General features: G+C 30.6%; 1 protein-coding gene across 1 annotated transcript; it reads left to right on the forward strand.

Annotated features, from left to right (window-relative positions):
* The first annotated feature begins 236 nt into the window (after window positions 1-236).
* On the forward strand, window positions 237-15778 carry LOC114326461 (uncharacterized). Its single transcript, XM_050656124.1, has 3 exons — window positions 237-359; window positions 11969-12296; window positions 15426-15778. Exons 1-3 carry the CDS (start codon window positions 237-239, stop codon window positions 15698-15700), a joined length of 726 nt encoding a protein of 241 aa, XP_050512081.1. The 3' UTR covers window positions 15701-15778.
* Window positions 15779-17216: the final 1438 nt, after the last annotated feature.

A 17216-nucleotide genomic window follows, 5' to 3' on the forward strand; every position in this document is an offset into this window, starting at 1 on the left:
AATTAATAAATTGGAAAATACGAATATAATTCTGAATAACCAACTCGAGACAAACAGCTCCCCACTCCTCAACCTCTTCAGTTAAAGACTTTTAAAAAGGCAAACCCATACCTAATCTAAATCACTTGAGAAAGGCACTCTGCCGAAACAACTGTATAGTCACATAGTTGTAATAAATTTTGTGGAAGTATAGAAAACAAACGTTTTCAGTGTTTTATTGTTAGATAAAAAAAAGAATGGAGAAATGTGAGAAAAGAAGAGGACTCCAAAACAAGATTGAAGTAACAGAAAAGTTTGACCTATCAGAAACTAGCGTAGGAGATTGCAGAGGAAAAGCAACGGACCGTAAAAAATTATGTGTACTTACCTACAACTACGTGTACTTACTTTTCAATTGCTTTGTTCTGTGGTGGAATAAACTTCGACTACAGGAATTGCACGTACTGTAAAGGATGCAGTAGATTCTTGATTTGTTTTTATGACGCCAAAGAAGAAGGCCTATTGGTTCTTTACCAGAAAAATAATCGTTACCATCAATTTTTATATACTCTAGACATAATGCCTGATGCACATTTATTTTTGTTTTTTTAGTCTATATAAGTCTCCTCTGCTCTTGGACAAATACCAGTATTAAGTTATTTGTAAAGTTCTAAAGTCTTTGAAAATGATCAAATTGGTGAGTTAAATTCCTAATACTAAAAATGTGCACAAATTCTTAGTGATATGATAGAATGGCTAGGAGATTTTTTGAAAATTGCTTATTTTTTTTAATGAATCTAATAAAATAATCAATTTTTCTTGTATCTTTAATTAAAAAAAGCTTTTGCTTACCTGTAATAAAAAAAAATTAATTTTGAAAATATTCTCTCACGTTCCGTTGACTTCGTAGCATATTATCGCTTCATGTACCTACTTACTTAGCTCTGTTTTGCTTATATTTTAACTGCTTGTTGGTAACTTGTTACTGTCTTTATTTTTCCGTGAGTATTAAAATATTATTTTTGCTAGGAGATATTTATTTCTAAGGAGGATTAGCACAAGTAAGGATTAGCCCATTTTTTATTAATAATAATAACTGATAATGTGTATTTTTGGTCTCTATAGAATTTTATCGTATATAATATCACAAGAGAGAAAATTTTGCCGGCAATATTTTCGACTGGTATGAAAGTTTGTTGCCTGGCAATTTTCGCGAATTAAATTTTGACTTAAATCACGAGACGTCAGTCGAGTGATTTTGTCAAAATTTCATAAGCAAAAATTACCAAAAGGCAACGAACTTGAATGAAACCAGGAGAAAATTTTGCCGGAACTAATTTTCTCTCGAATCATATTCGACAAGACTATTTCACGAGACAATTAATGCACCATATCAACGAAATATAATCTTTATTTCTTTATTCATTTATTTATCTTTATTTATTATCTGTCATAATTTTGTCGCTGAGATTTCACGTCGTTAAGGAGTTTTGTCAGTCTAGTGAAATAATCATATTAAAAACCACCTTTTTGGTTTATGTTTTGTTTTATTTTCTGTTTAGATGTTTCCAAGTGTATCACAGATTTTTCTTAATTTTTAGATTCTAATTTCTAAGTTGTGCTTGCGATAATCTTTATTTTCTAATAAGGGTTATTTTTTACTTACTTCGTTATCCGTTATTTTATACAGCATATTCTGTTTGCTATTTACCAAATCCTAGTCGCAATTTCTTCTAATCATATATTTCTTCTTCAGTCTTTTTTTTTATTGCTGTTTTTATTTGCCCATTCCTACTTAATCTAGGACGTCTTCTTTTTCTCATTTTCTCAAGTTCTCAGTGGTATTCATTTCTCATCTATACTTCGCATATGTCCATACCAGAGTAATTTTCTTTTTTCTATTTCATAATTTTAGTGTCTCCTTTACATTAATTAGTTCTTTAATTTATTCATTTCTCACTTTGTCCATTAGTGTTATTCTGCAGTTTCTTCTCTAAATCGTCATTTATTCGATTTTCCATTCTTTTATCTGTCACCCACTGGGCCATAAAGTGAACGGCTTTTCACTGTTATTTAAAATATTTTTAAATATATACCTATCTGCAATTTGTATTTGTCTGTTTCTTACTTCGTAAGCTGGGAGAGTATTTAGATATGTTTTATATTGTAATAATTCCGAGTAATGGGTATTATCGCCAACCGTCACTAAAGTCATTCATTATTGTACTCATTTGCTCTCATTTGCCCTCATTTGCGGCAGTAAAGTAACACTTTATTGTACTGAAAGAAGAATTTTACTTTACCTGCCGCGATTAATCAAATTAACCCAGATTGAAGTAAGTGGTCGATGGCAGATGGAACTTAAAATTTATTTACTTTAATTATTAAAAATATTGTACACAATTTGCGTTATTATCAATTAAATTTATGTCAAAAAGTGAAATTCTGTAGTATTTTGTAAATATATTCATATAAAATAAATTAAAACTTTACCGATTTAGTAATTATTCAATATTGATAACTATCGATTAAAAATCGAAAGCGGCCATCTTGCAAAAGTTATCTGTCACCACATTCGTATTATTATGACGTTTAAAATTTAAAAAGTTATTAAATTGCAAATTGTAAGTAAGTGTTAAAACCAATATCAAATTATTGTAGAAAGTGAAATTGTAGATAAAATATATTTTGGCATTTTCCAAGCTGTCAAGCTTTCGTACTTCATTTTCCAATTTTTCATTCAGGGATTATTAAAATTAAAGATGATTAAAATTCACAAGGAAAAAGTTTTCCTGTGGTTGGCTGTATACCATGTAATACAAAAAAAACAGTAAAATCCTGTATAAAAGGTATATTTAAAAACCCTCAAAAGGGCCACATCAAAATCACATAACTAGTTTTTGACTGGTTTACCAGTCATCATCAGTGCTTACCTAAATCTTTAAATCTTAGATCTCTCGATAATAAGGTTTTTTTTACTGGATTTAGTTATTGAACACGAAACTTTTGTGTAATGTGGTTTGCCTAACTGCACTTACAGTATACGCGAATACATTTTAAATATAACAACTAGCTTATTGAATTCTAAATGATAATTTTCACAATGGAGTGTGTTGTTACATCATTTCTAATTTTAACATGCTGTACACCTTAGTCTTAAATATGACAGGTTAATTTTTAACTACCTGTGGAACTGTCATTTCTGTCTTGTCATCGTTCAGAGGTCCTATCCATCTCATTGTCACTTGCCGTCATACATTCAACATGTAAACAAGTCAAATCCACATCTCAGATGTTACCTGGGGCAGATTAGCTTAATATTTTAAACATCCATACTTTATGTAGCTTTTTAAACCAATATTTTTGTTAAATACTATCTTGATGGTTAGCATGTACATTTCACGTGAGTATAACTGACTATTTCATTCATAGGAGGTTCTGACCAATAGAAAGCTACAGAAATCTGAATTAAATCGATAATTTTTGATAATCTCCCGTCGTTAAGTATATTACGTCAGATGCCCTTCGTTGCTACGAAAAAATACATTCAGTGACATTAATGATAATTAATGTTTTAAAAATTATAAAAGTGATGACTTTCAATCGTCAAATATTTATAAAAACTGTGTGTTTAATGGTACTTACATAAATAAATTACAATAAAATTTTGGTTTTGAACAGTTTTATTCATGAAATAATCGCAACAAATTGCACTCGACCTCTGAAATTAATATAGAATTTTTGTTCTCGTGACACTTTGACATAATTTCACTCGCCTTCGGCTCGTGAAATTAAAACTGTCAAAGTGTCACTCGGGAAAAATTCAATAATTTCAGAGCTCTTGTGCAATTACTACTGATTATTTCATTCATAGGATATTCTGACCAATAGAAAGCTACAGACATGCAAATTAAGGTGATAATTTTTGATAATCTCCCGTCGTTAAGCATATTACGTCAGATGCCCTTCGTTGCTACGAAAAAATACGTTCAGTGACATTAATGACAAATGTTTTAAAAATTATAAAAGTGATGACTTTCAACCGTCAAATACATATTTATAACAACTGTGTGTTTAATTTCACTAATTGTTACTTACATATATAAATTATAATGAAATTTTGGTTTTGAACAATTTTATTCATGAAATAATCGCAACAAATTGCACTCGAACTCTAAAATTAATATAGGATTTTTGCCCTCGTGACACTTTGACATAATTTCACTCGCCTTCGGCTCGTGAAATTAAAACTGCCAAAGTGACACTCCGGAAAAATTCAATAATTTTAGAGCTCTTGTGCAATTACTACTGATAATTTTTTAACCCTAGTCAAAATTTCAATATCTTTGTATTATTTTATCAGGTTATATTCATTTTAGGTAAGTACTGATAATGACTGGTAAACCAGTCGAAAACTAGTTATATGATTTTGATGTGGCCCTTTTGAGGGTTTTTAAATATACCTTTTATACAGGATTTTACTGTTTTGTTTAAGATGGTTAATTTTATGAAATAATGAAGATAATCAAATTAAAAAAATTGTGTAGTGTTATAATGAGATTTTAAAGAAGTTAAATAAACGATATTCAATCTATTTTATAAATTTTATATTATTTTTAAATAATTACAGAGCCCAAACTCTTACGTAGTCAACTTTAAGGTGCGAATCATCGGAATTTAAATTCCAAGTTAATTTCCAATCAAATTATGTTGGCGATAAAATTTTGTATGCACCACGTCAGTAAAGACCCTTTATCGAACTCGTCTGTTACTCGCCTCGCTCGCTACGCTCGCTCTTCTGGTAATATCAAGACTCGTTCGATAAAGAGTCACTTTACTGACTTGGTACATAAATAACTCTTATCTTTACCCTTTCATGAATATTTTGTCAGAAGTTCCATAAATTTTTCATGACTCTCTTGCTTTTGAGCTATTACGCTATCTATATCTTTAAATTTTTTTGCCAAAATTGTTTTTTTTTTGCTCTTTATTTCTTTTTTTGTTTCATAAATGTTCCTTATGTATTCTCTTCTATCTTCTTGATCACCTGTATTTACCTACTTTTGGTAAGCTTTCTTCTTTTGTTTAATTTGGTTTTCTATCTTTGCTGACCACCAATATGGTTTTGTGTTTGTATAAGTTAGCTTGTCATTATCCCTTCTAATTGCCTCTTGTGCTGCTATACCTCGCTTTTAAACTAAAAGGAGTAATATTAATTTACCGCACCGTAGTGATTGTTTGTAATTGGTCTAACCGCAGGCAAGTTTATTCCACTAAATTATAAAATTTTGACGCTATTGACATTTATGAAATTATAAAACTATTGACACTTAAAATTCAGAGGTTAATTATGTTATATCGGAGTTTTTTGTGTTATAACATGTACAGGGTGAGGCAAATAAAGGTCCTATTAGAAATATCTCGAGAACTAAAGGTAACAGAATCATGAGAATTTGAATTAAGGGGTTTTGAAGAGTCATCTATTTAATGAAAATATTTTCATTTATTTGCTACTTCCGGTTATACCGGAAGTTGCTTATAACTTCGTTTTTTTAAATGGGACACCCTGTATATTTCTACATTTTTGGATTCTCTTCGATGTCTTCTTTCTTAAAATATGAGGTTTTGTAATGTTATACAGGGTAGGTATTTTAAAAGATAATTACGTTTTTTTTATTAATTTCGTAGCAATATTCACACTATATACTTTAGTTTTTAAAATCTAGGTTTCCAACTATCATTCAGTCCATTTTTGTTTTTCGTTTTCACAGAAGTTTTCATACAGACTATCCATGAATTTACTCTTTTTGGTGAAATCCAGCCTAAGATTACTAGAGAAAGCAGACCAGTTAGTTCTATTTGGGGCACGGAATGATCTTGTAACTAGCATTTTAATGCCAAATTTGATCACAATAGGTGATATCCACAAGGGAAATATCAAACATGATTTTTCGTAATGCTAGTAGAGCGTGGCCTTTGTCTTCAGTGGTAGGAAAACAAGGATCGAGGTTATAATCCTACTCTCTCCTATCACGCTACAGCCCAAGTCGGGCCCTGGTCTCCTCCAACATCCTTCTCCAATTTTCTCTGTCTCTGGCCTCCAGTTGTCCAGTCTCAATATCTCTTTAGCATTGGTTCTCACTTCGTCTACCACTAAGCTGTAGATGCCATGTTCAATTTGATACAAAATGTAGAGTTCAATAAGGGTAAAAAGTATTAGAGTGGGCAGATTATCGGAGAATAGGCATATTTTACATTTTTGGATTCGATTTCTTCTTTCTTAAAATATAAGGTTTTGTAACAATGTACAGGGTCGGTTAAAAGATAATTACGTTTTCTTATTAATTTCGTAGCAATATTCACACCCTGTAGGATTGTAGTAGTTTGACATAATAAACTTTATTTATGTTTAGCTATATATTAGTGTAGCTAAATTTTTAATTTTAGTATACAGGGTGGGTCGAAACTCGGAATGAGTTTTTTCTGAGTTTTCTTAAATGAAACACCCTACATTTTAGTATTGTAATGAAATGATATTTCATGGTACTTTTTTACTTCTTAAGCATTCCCTTATACCTAACTGCTTTAATTTGTGCTTAATTGTTAATCGCACCAACAATCTTAACTTCGATGGTATTTTGATAGCTAAACCATTATTGGCAATTTTAAGTATCAGTCTAGATTAATATGTATTTATTTTCAAAAAATTATTTGTGATTGAATATTTTAACGGCCAACCTATTACAATTTCACATCTTTTGAGTTGCAATTAATGTTTGGCATGACTCACCAATAACTCACAAACTAAAGCAGTTAGATATACGGACTGCTTAAGAAATTAAAAAGTACCATAAAATAACATTTCATTACAATACTAAAATAGAGGATATTCCATTTAAGAAAACTCAGAAAATACTCATTTAGAGTTTCGACCAACCCTGTATACTAAAATGAAAAATTTTACTATACCAATAACTCTTAACAATAGTAGACTATATTAAAAATTATTTGAACATTAATAGAGTTTATTATGTCAAACTACTACAATTCTACAGGGTGTGAATGTTGCTACGAAATTAATAAGAAAACGTAATCATCTTTTACCTACCCTATATAATATTACAAAACCTTATATTTTAAGAAAGAAGAAATCTGGGAGAATCCAAAAATGTAAAAATATACAGGGTGTCCCATTAAAAAAACGAAGTTACAATCAACTTCCGGTATAACCGGAAGTAGCAAAGAGACCAAAATATTTTCATTAAATAGTTCATACCTCAAAACCCTTGTATTCCAATTTTTATTTTTCTCTTAGCTTTAGTTCTCAAGATATTTCTAATAGGCCCTTTATCTGCCCCACCCTGTATATTACTAATATAGGTATGCAAAGTCCGCAGATAGTGTGCTACTTTTTTTATAAACAAATTGGCGCCCGAAAATCGTGTTATTTTCAATTTTTGCTCTATAACTTCAAAGATTTTAACTTTACACCAAAAACACCCAAATAAAAATTCACCGTAATTAAATTCTGCATAGAGACGTGTTTTTCCCGATTTACTTCGACAAAAATTTTCCCCGGAAAATGGGAGTTTTTCCACAAAATCTTTAATTTTCAACTAAAATTTTAGATAAGTAATTGTTTATAAATAATTAAATAACTTGGTTATATAAAAGCTCGTTTCGAATAGATTATAATTCCAGAAGCCGATGGAAATTGAATGAACAGTTTAGCAACAATTGAATTGTTAATTTAAATTTTACGGTCGCTATAATAAACACAAAAATTATGACACATAAGAATAACTATGATTTTTGTATAAGATATTTTTTGATATATTTTTGATAGTTAGATGGCTCTATTCGAGTCACTTGGGAACAAAAAAAGAATGAAGAAAGTTGCTCCATGGGAAGCCCAGAAAATGTATTTTTTTAACGTATACCGATTTTGAACTTTGAGATTACATTTTCTCCAACCTAATTTTTGATTGGAATTTTGCTATTTTTGGCAATTTTCACTAGTAATATCGATAGTTTTTATTATAACAATATATGTTATGAGTATTTTATAGATATTAAAATTGGTATGGAGAAAGAGGACCGAAATAAAAAGGTGATAGTTCGAAAATTATGATCCTATTGTTTATATCTTTGGCGTAAATGTCGGTCAACTTTGACCGGTTGTATCTCAGGAACCACTCATCACAATCAAATGTCTTTTATTTTAAAAGAAGCGTCCTGCCGCTTTTTTTCCAATACCGTTTTGATATTTCCCGAGATATTCTATTTGTTTATAAGCCAAAAAATTGTTTATAATTTTAAAATATTCCTGAGGCCGCTTAAATAGCTTAATTTCAATTCTGTAAAATACATTAGATAGGCACAGTGTACTTTTATACAAAAATCATAGTTATTCTTATGTATCATACAGTCGAAAAAATAGAAGAATACCCATGAACGATCACATCAATCACTTATTTTTTATTTGCTATCTTTTTCTATAACAAACGTTTGTTATTTATAGAAAAAGACAGCAAATACAAAATAAGTGATTGGTGTGATCGTTCATAGGTATTCTTTCATTTTTCTGACTGTAATTATTGTGGTTATTATAGCGACCGTAAATTTTTAATTAACAATTCAATTGTTTCTAAACTTTTCATTCAATTTCCATCGGCTTCTGGAATTATAATATATTCGAAAAGTGCTTTTATATTACCAAGTCATTTAATTATTGATAAACAATTACTTATCTAAAATTTTAGTTGAAAATTAAAGATTTTGTTGGAAAAACCCGCATTTTCCGGGGAAAATTTTCGTCGAAATAAATCGGGAAAAATCTCTATGCAGAATTTAATTACGCTGAATTTTTATTTGCGTGTTTCTGGTGTAAAGTTAAAATCTTTGGAGTTACAGAGCAAAAATTGAAAAATCACGATTTTCGGGCGCCATATTGTTTATAAAAAAGTAGCACACTATCTGCGGACTTTGCATACCTATATTATTAATATATACAATACAATCATAAGATTCGATTCTAGCAATCAAATTGCTGGTAAATAACTTGTATTTTTCTAATTAGCCCAGAGTATATTAACACGGTATGGTAAACAAATTCTACTCAGTATGCACTTAGTACTCAAGTATATTATGCTTCCTTTGATGCTATGTCTATAGTACTCTCTTATACGATATTAAATCACGTACCTCCTGCGATTAATAATAGGTACACGCGACCGGAAGATTTTTAAACGAGAAACTTTATATGTCTTTCTTCTAATTGCCAATTATCTCAAGAATATCGATACAGCGATATCTTTATGATGTAGTTTACTATTTTTTTTTTATTTTTGAATTAAACCACAATTTTACTTTAAAATTACGTTTATTAAACGAAGTAGAAATCGAAACATTGAACTTATCTTAAAGTAAAATTGAAGCTTATTCACAACAAAAACAGTAAATTACCTACATTAAGATTCCACAAGAAAATAGCTTCAGAATAATAATATCTATATGATGGTAGCTACTTCTTATCCGCCAACTTTAAGATATTTGAACTGTATTACTGATGTAATATTATGCTATTGCATTTAAGTTTTTACTATATGTTCCGTTGGTGGTTTACGGAAACGATTAAATGAAATTAAAATAAGTGTAAGACAACGAACAATAATATTTATTTATTTATTTTTGGTTAAAAAGGCGTGCTTATATCTCGTAAGAGGGTTTGTTATTCTTTGCGGGACGAGGGTTTGTGTCAGACTGCCTGTGAATGAACTAAAAAACATTAGTTTTACATTTCTGTGGTTTTTAAAGAAGTTGAAGACTGATTTATTGACATAAGTAGGCTGTCCATTTATCGGTCCGTAATCTATTATGGAATTTGCGTTTCCCATACATAAACTGAACAGGCCATCAACATCTGGTGTTTTAAAAGCTGAGAAGGCATTTTATCTGAATATTGATATATTTCGTTTCTTAAAATTTAACAAACCCTTTATGCATATGGTTTGTGAATTTTAAAATGGGACGTATTATTTCATTTTGAAAAAGTTATTAAAATTTAAAATTAGCAAAATAGTAATTGAACACTCAAAAAAATTTAGTTCGTAATATTGATTAACAGTGATTATTGAATAGTATTTCGTTGTAACAACAATTTAATTTGTTGTTTCAACGAACTTTTGGACATTGACGAATGTATTTGGTTATTGTCACAATGATTGAATAATAATTGTGAAAATAACTAGAGTACATTAATCAATAACACTCAATTTATTCAGCCAATAACTTAGTTTCGTATATTTAATAAACAATGTTAATTGTGGCAGCAACTCATTTTCTTGGTTTCGTACATGACAAGCAATTACCTTGGTTTATCGTGACAACGTACAGATTTCATTAAAACAATGTACAAATGTTGTTAATATAGAGTAATATATGATTACTGTAAAGATGTAAACTGATTGTTGAGACAACAAATGCATTAATCAATCTACTCCTGCGTTTAATACCCACAATAAATGCGTCATTGTGACAATAATCGTAGTTGTTGAGACAATAAATGTTTTGCTTGACCATTTGAAATGTAACGGCTTTTCCTTATCGTGATACCCCTAGATTCTCTGTGTTTAAAAAAGAATTCTTTGTTAAACAATGCTGTAACCTCTACCGAAGTGCCGGATATTTCGTTTTCAAGTGTAGTCCGTAGTAGAAGCAAGTTTTCGTGTGTATATTATCGTGAAATATTTTGAAAATTTAAAAGCAGAATAAAATATTATGGTATTATCGAGAGTCTGAAGTCCCTGAGAACTTCTATAATGATTCTTTTAATAAGTCACAGGGGTGAAAAAGAGAAAATTTAGTATGATTTTTAATTTCAAATATACCATTAAAAAGAAACTTTTTGTTTAATCTAAGGGACTTTCTGCCCTCGGTAATAATGTAATCTTTTATTCTGCGTTTAAATTTTTCAAAAATACTTATTAGTTTTCTCAGAATTCCAAAAAAATTAATGCGTTTAAAAATAATTCGATCAAAATTTTGCACCTGCGCTCTCAAAAAGGATTAAAGTGTTATACATTTTTGGAATCACTATTTCAAACGCTTTTAAATGAGCTATCAGATGACGTACTTTCCTATTTAAAAAAATCAAAGTTACGCCTGTCACCTGAAGAGGGATCGTGTTAAGTTCGAAACATTGATGTTATAATATACTTTGATTATTTTAAAAATCGACTTATTCGAGCGTTTTGCTTACGTACTAAGAATAAATAAGTTAATAAGGGGGTGGGGGAGTGTAACACTTATTCCAGTGCACTGTATAAGTGAAATCATGAGAAATCACACAGTATAAAGTCCATTAGGTTAATATAAAAAAGGGGGATTTAAAAAATTATTATTAATCAATTAATATCATACATCGGGCTAATGCATTCAGTAATTATTGATATAAAATAAGTTCATAGTAGGAATGAACGAAACTGATTGTAATAATGAATAAAATTGCTTGTAAGAAAAACCGTATTTATTGTGGGAATGAACGGAATTAATTGTAACAACAAACGGAAATAATTGTAGAAATAAACGAAATACGTTAGGAGAAATAACACTGTTATTGACACAACGAATAGTCTTTGTCGGTCAATTAACTACGTTGTTGTTTCAATAAATAGTGTTCGTTGGCTCAGTGAACAGAGTTCGTAATATCAATAAATAGTGTTCGTTGACTCAGTGAACAGAGTTCGTAATACCAATAAACTGATATTATGGTATACATAATGAATGTTCATCTATTCAATAAACGTAAAACATTGGCTCAACTAACGAAAATAATGAATTGATGAACATCGCTTTGTTGTTCCAATAAAATCAGAATTCGACAAATTTTAAGTATTGCCTTTGTTGTCTGAATTAACATTTTTATTGATATTACGTACCTTTTTCGTTGAGTGAAGCGTGTCGCCACACTATATTTTATAATTTACAGGTTATATTTACCATCTTAATTCTTCAAACGACCCTACAAGCGGCATCAATCCTTCCACTAGAACAGTCTTCAACGTCATCCGTTAAAGTAAAACAAGATGGCAGTGAATACTCATACTCTATAAGTGAAAATAAAGGACTAGCTACCAGTAATATCCAACCTCTTCCTTTAATACCTATAATAGAAACTACTCTATTAGAGAAACAACCTCTTCCTTCACTACCTATAATAGAAACTACTCTGTTAGAGAATCAACCCGTAAAGCAATTTCTTATAAATGATTTGAAGAGAGTACCAGAAAAACAACCAGTGGAAATAAAGATACAAGGTATGTATAAAAAAAATTTAATAAAATAAGATATGGTTGAATGCTCGAATATAAGAATTTTAGAAATAAAATGCAGATATCGAGCACTGTAATTTATTAAATCTTGGCCAAGTACTTTCGCTTTCAGAGTATCTTCAGGATCATTTCGTCAAACGATGGGAAAGATATCCAAAAATGTCGTAGACAATAATTAAAATTAGAAAATCTACGGTTTCGTTTTGATTTAAATCTGTCTCCTACCATCCCCCGATAGTACTATTTCTAGGTCTACCTGTTGTCAAGGAGGCTCTACAGAAGACAAATTTACACCAAAACGTCCGTAGTTCTCGGTACAAAAATAAAACTATTTATACCGCAGTATGGTTAGAACGCCCTCTAACGGGGAATAAGTGAAATTAATGTCGACTCGATTCAAGTTCTCTGTTTAACCCAGATATGACAATATCAAAAGGCACCGCTAGGAAAATATTCCAATATGCGGTTCAGAGAACCTGTATGAAACGAGTCTTTGTACTCTTTTACAGCAATACTCTAAATGCCACACTCTGTATTAGAGTACAAAGACTCGTTTCATACAGGTTCTCTGAACCGCATATTGGAATATTTTCCTAGCGGTGCCTTTTGGTATTGTCATACCTGGGTTAAACAGAGAACTTGAATCGAGTCGACATTCATTTCACAATAATTAAAATTAAAACACACATTAACACACACTGGAAAAAGGACAAACAGATTAAAATATTTTGAACGTGGCTACATTCTTTGAAAATTTGAGGTATATTAATAATTAATGTACCTCCCTCAAAATATAATCTGTTTGTCCTCTGTCCAGTCTGTCTTATATGTTTTAATTTTAATTAATGTCTATAATAATCTTGATATCGTCCCCATCTTTTAACGAAATCCCCCTGAAGATGCTCTGAGAGCGAAAATATCCAATAGAGATATTTTATCATTAGTTCGAGTTTTACATTATCTAATGCTTTCTCATAATAGATGAAACAGATAAAAACATGTTTCCTTTGGTGTAAATAATTTTGTATCTGTACATAATTCAGTTTACATTTTTGCTCTGTTAAGTCGATTTTTGAAACCAAATTGACTCCAGCCACTGATCACTTCCCATTTCTTAAATAATCTTCTGTGTAGTATTCTCAAAAAAATTTTAAACAGTGGCTCGTTGGTCTTACTAGTCAGTGGTCCTTGCAGAAGTGTGTACGTGGTGTTTTTGGTAGGTCGATACGTAGATATACATGTAGAATTGTAAATATTTTACCTTAATTTTTAAGACCCTTGTATATATTTTTTCTCTTAATTATTATTACGAAAACGAAATAAGAGTCTCGCGCATACGAACACATGTGCGGATTGACTTGGGGATTTGAAATCGGAGTTATTAAAGACGCAAGATGGGCAAGTAGCCGCCTTGACTAATTTGAATAGTTTTCGTTCATTGGAAAAAAGTCGGTACATACTTTGATCCAATCTTAATAGGTTAAAACGGAAAAGAGAGATTAGATGTATTTAAGAGAATTTGTTTTAGCGTGGGGGTTGTATAGTCAGTCGATTTTAAGATCAGAACCGCGACTGTCGTGTTATTGGGGATAAGACGCTTTAAGACGAATGTTATGACAAAGCCGGTTATAATATTGATTAGGTATTAACATTTACTACATTTCTTTTTGTAAGAACACGTAAAATTTTTGTCGCAATTACACAAACACTTTTACATTTCGTCAGTTTCTATAATTTAGTTATCTATTTTATTAATTAAAACTGTTAAACATCAAACGGACTTTTATTACGATTGTCTATAAAGAATCCCACATACATACCTGTTAATCCAGTGGCGGATCTAGACATTTGCCTTGGGAGGGGAAACTTGCCTTAGGGGGGGAACTTGCCTATGAAACACCAACCCAAAGACATAAAAAAGTTAAACTTACACTACATAAAATATATAATTAATAAATTATAAGCATTAGGTTCCCGTATAGGTCTAGATCCCGCGTACAAAAAAAGTTGATTAATAGCAAGCTGAAAATTTGTTAATAGGTTAACGGTGTCTAGTCGGACCAGCTTTTATGTATGGGAACACTGGAACAGGGGAAGTTTTAATTGTGGAACAGGTTAAAAATTTGGAACGCACTACTACGAAAACGTTCCATATATTTTGTCGGACAGAACTTCCAATGGTTTTGTTACCCTTTCATTAAACTCTCATGCAAAAATCAGACTGTTATTTATCAGCTGTCATAATTCCTGTCATTTAACATGTTCCACGTGTCCACCTTATTAAAATGCCCAGTTGGTGATAAATACCAGTCTGACTTTTGCATAAGAGTTTAATGAAAGGATAACAAATCCATTGGAAGTACTGTCCGACAAAATACATGGGACGTTTTCCTAATCTGACGTTCTGACTTTTTAAACTGTTCCACAATTAAAAGTTCCCCTGTTCCAGTGTTACAGTACATCACAGTTTGTCCGACTAGACACCGTTAAACTATTAACAAATTTTCAGCTTGCTATTAATCAACTTGAATTTGTCAGTATGTGGTTTCAACATGTATTTTTATGTTTCAACAATTTTTTTTTAATTTTGGACCTTGTTAAGGGGCGAAATTTCCCCTTTTCTCTCCCCGTAGATCCGCCACTGTGCTAATCTACAATAGTGATAATGTTTTGTTAATTGTGTACATATCAATCTGATTATTTAGCTGTATCTGCTTTGTTTGAAACTGCATATTTTGTGTTGTATGTTGCACTAGCGGATCCAAAGGGGGGTCACCGGGTCATAACCACTCCCCCCAAAATATTTGAAAACCCACTTATCCTATTGTTGATAAGACTAAAAGTGATCTTGCATCAGAGAAAAGTAATCACCATCCAGATCCCTAACCTCCCTCCCCCCCAAAGAAAATTTCTGGATCCGCCAGTGGATGTTGTTGAGATGCTGGGATTCTCTGAGTGTACCTATAACTTATAATAAATTATTTGAAGATTACTTCTCGAAGTTATTTCCGCCGTATTAAACACAGTTTTTTGGTGTTATTTTTTGGTGTTACTCTACTAGTGTATTTCTTTGCTTATATTTAAGTTTATAATAAATCATTTATATATTTTTAGATTTGGAAAAAGAAAAGTTACAAGAGAATTTAGAAATAAAGGAAAAATCGGAAGAACTATTACCCGAACAACCAAAATTGGAAATGCCCAAAATGCCGTTAAAGGAAGACGTAAACATCCAAAAGTTGGAAAAACCACTAGAATATTATCAAATTATTCCTGCAGACTACAGACTGATTTTACCTAGTAACCTTCTTTTGGAATATCCCCAATACGAATATTATCCATACTATTATAGATACGCCAATCATTACCCTTATTTCAGGTTATATTAGAAAAATATATCATTCGAATTACTTTTATTAAGTATTCATTTTTGTGTACCCTATAAAAACAGTATGAGGGTTTTAATAAGTCTGAATCACTTTTTAATTTTAGGTGATGGAAAAATAGGTTATCATTTATTTTTTATTATAAACATAAGAAACTATTTTAAGAAATAAAAAATTATAAAAATATTCTGTTATTTGAATTAAAATGCTAAACATGTTAAAAAAAGATCTGCATCTATGTACAGTAACAATTCCTTAGTTTTTCATCTCTCTTCCTTCTGTTCCAAAGTTATTAGACCTGATATATCTTCATTTTTCGGACATGTCACTTCACAACGATTAGATTAACTAGTAGTAGATTGGTTACTTACTTACCAGTGGCTTTAGACATCATATTCTCTTTGCAATTTACTACATCTCAATTTTTTCTCTTTTTACCATTGGTGTTTTTATTTGTCCGTTCCACTGTAATTAAGGATGTTATTTTTTTTCTTCTGTTTGGTTTCCGTTTCCAAGCTATCAGAGGTATTCTTGTTTCGTCCATCCTTTGCATATGTCCATAAGATAGTAATTTTCGTTTTTATTTCGTAATTTAGTGTCTCCTTCAAATTTACTAATTTTCCAATTAGTTCATTTCACACTTTGTCCATTAGTGTTAATCTGCAGTTTCTACTTTTCCAGAATATTGTTTCCATTGCATTTACGGATTCTCTTTTCCATTTTTTTAGTGTTTTCTTTTCATTTCATATTCAGACAGCTTTCTCTTTATTTCTTCTTCAAATTTCTTTCGGGTCCTTTCAGTTTTCCTAAATCAATAATTTTTTTCTTGGTTTATTCTACTTTGTCTATAAGCTGATCTAGACCGATCAAAGAACAATCTGACCCCAAAAAATAAAGTAAGGAATAAAATTTGGGAATATGTAAATGACTAATTCTAAGCAACTTTTGTTCTATAGAGTTTTTTTCCCTAAGTCAATACTTTTCGAGTTATTTGCAAGTGAATATGTTAATTTTTAACAGAAAAAAACATGTTTTTGGTCGGTTTTTCGGAGATAACTCAAAAAGTAAGTATTTCAACGAAAAAAATATTCTTAGCAAAAATATTGCTTATAAAAAACTAAAAAAATGGTGTATGCTTGAGGTATATAGACCCAGTAGAAGCAGAGTTGTAGCTAATGAAAAGTAGGTTCTTCTTCATAAAATTGCAAATCGAATATTTCAATGTGAAATAACCCAAAAACGGAGCACTTTTCGGAAAAATTCATTTTAACTTTTTTAAATTATTTAAGAAAAGAATTATTTTTGTCTTTTAAAAAAACTTGTAACATTAAAAGTAAGTCAGTTACGCTCAAAATATTGTTGGTCCCTTTTATTTTTTGGTAAAAGAATCGCGAAAATCACCCCCTAATTAGCATCACAAATAAATTTTATCATGACTACTTTACAAGTTACTTTGCTTATGTAATATTTATATGATCTGTAAGTTTCATCGGTTCAAAGTGCTTATTTTTGAAAAAGC

The sequence above is a fragment of the Diabrotica virgifera genome, chromosome 7 (genome assembly GCF_917563875.1).
Source record: "Diabrotica virgifera virgifera chromosome 7, PGI_DIABVI_V3a".
NCBI lineage: Eukaryota > Metazoa > Arthropoda > Insecta > Coleoptera > Chrysomelidae > Diabrotica > Diabrotica virgifera.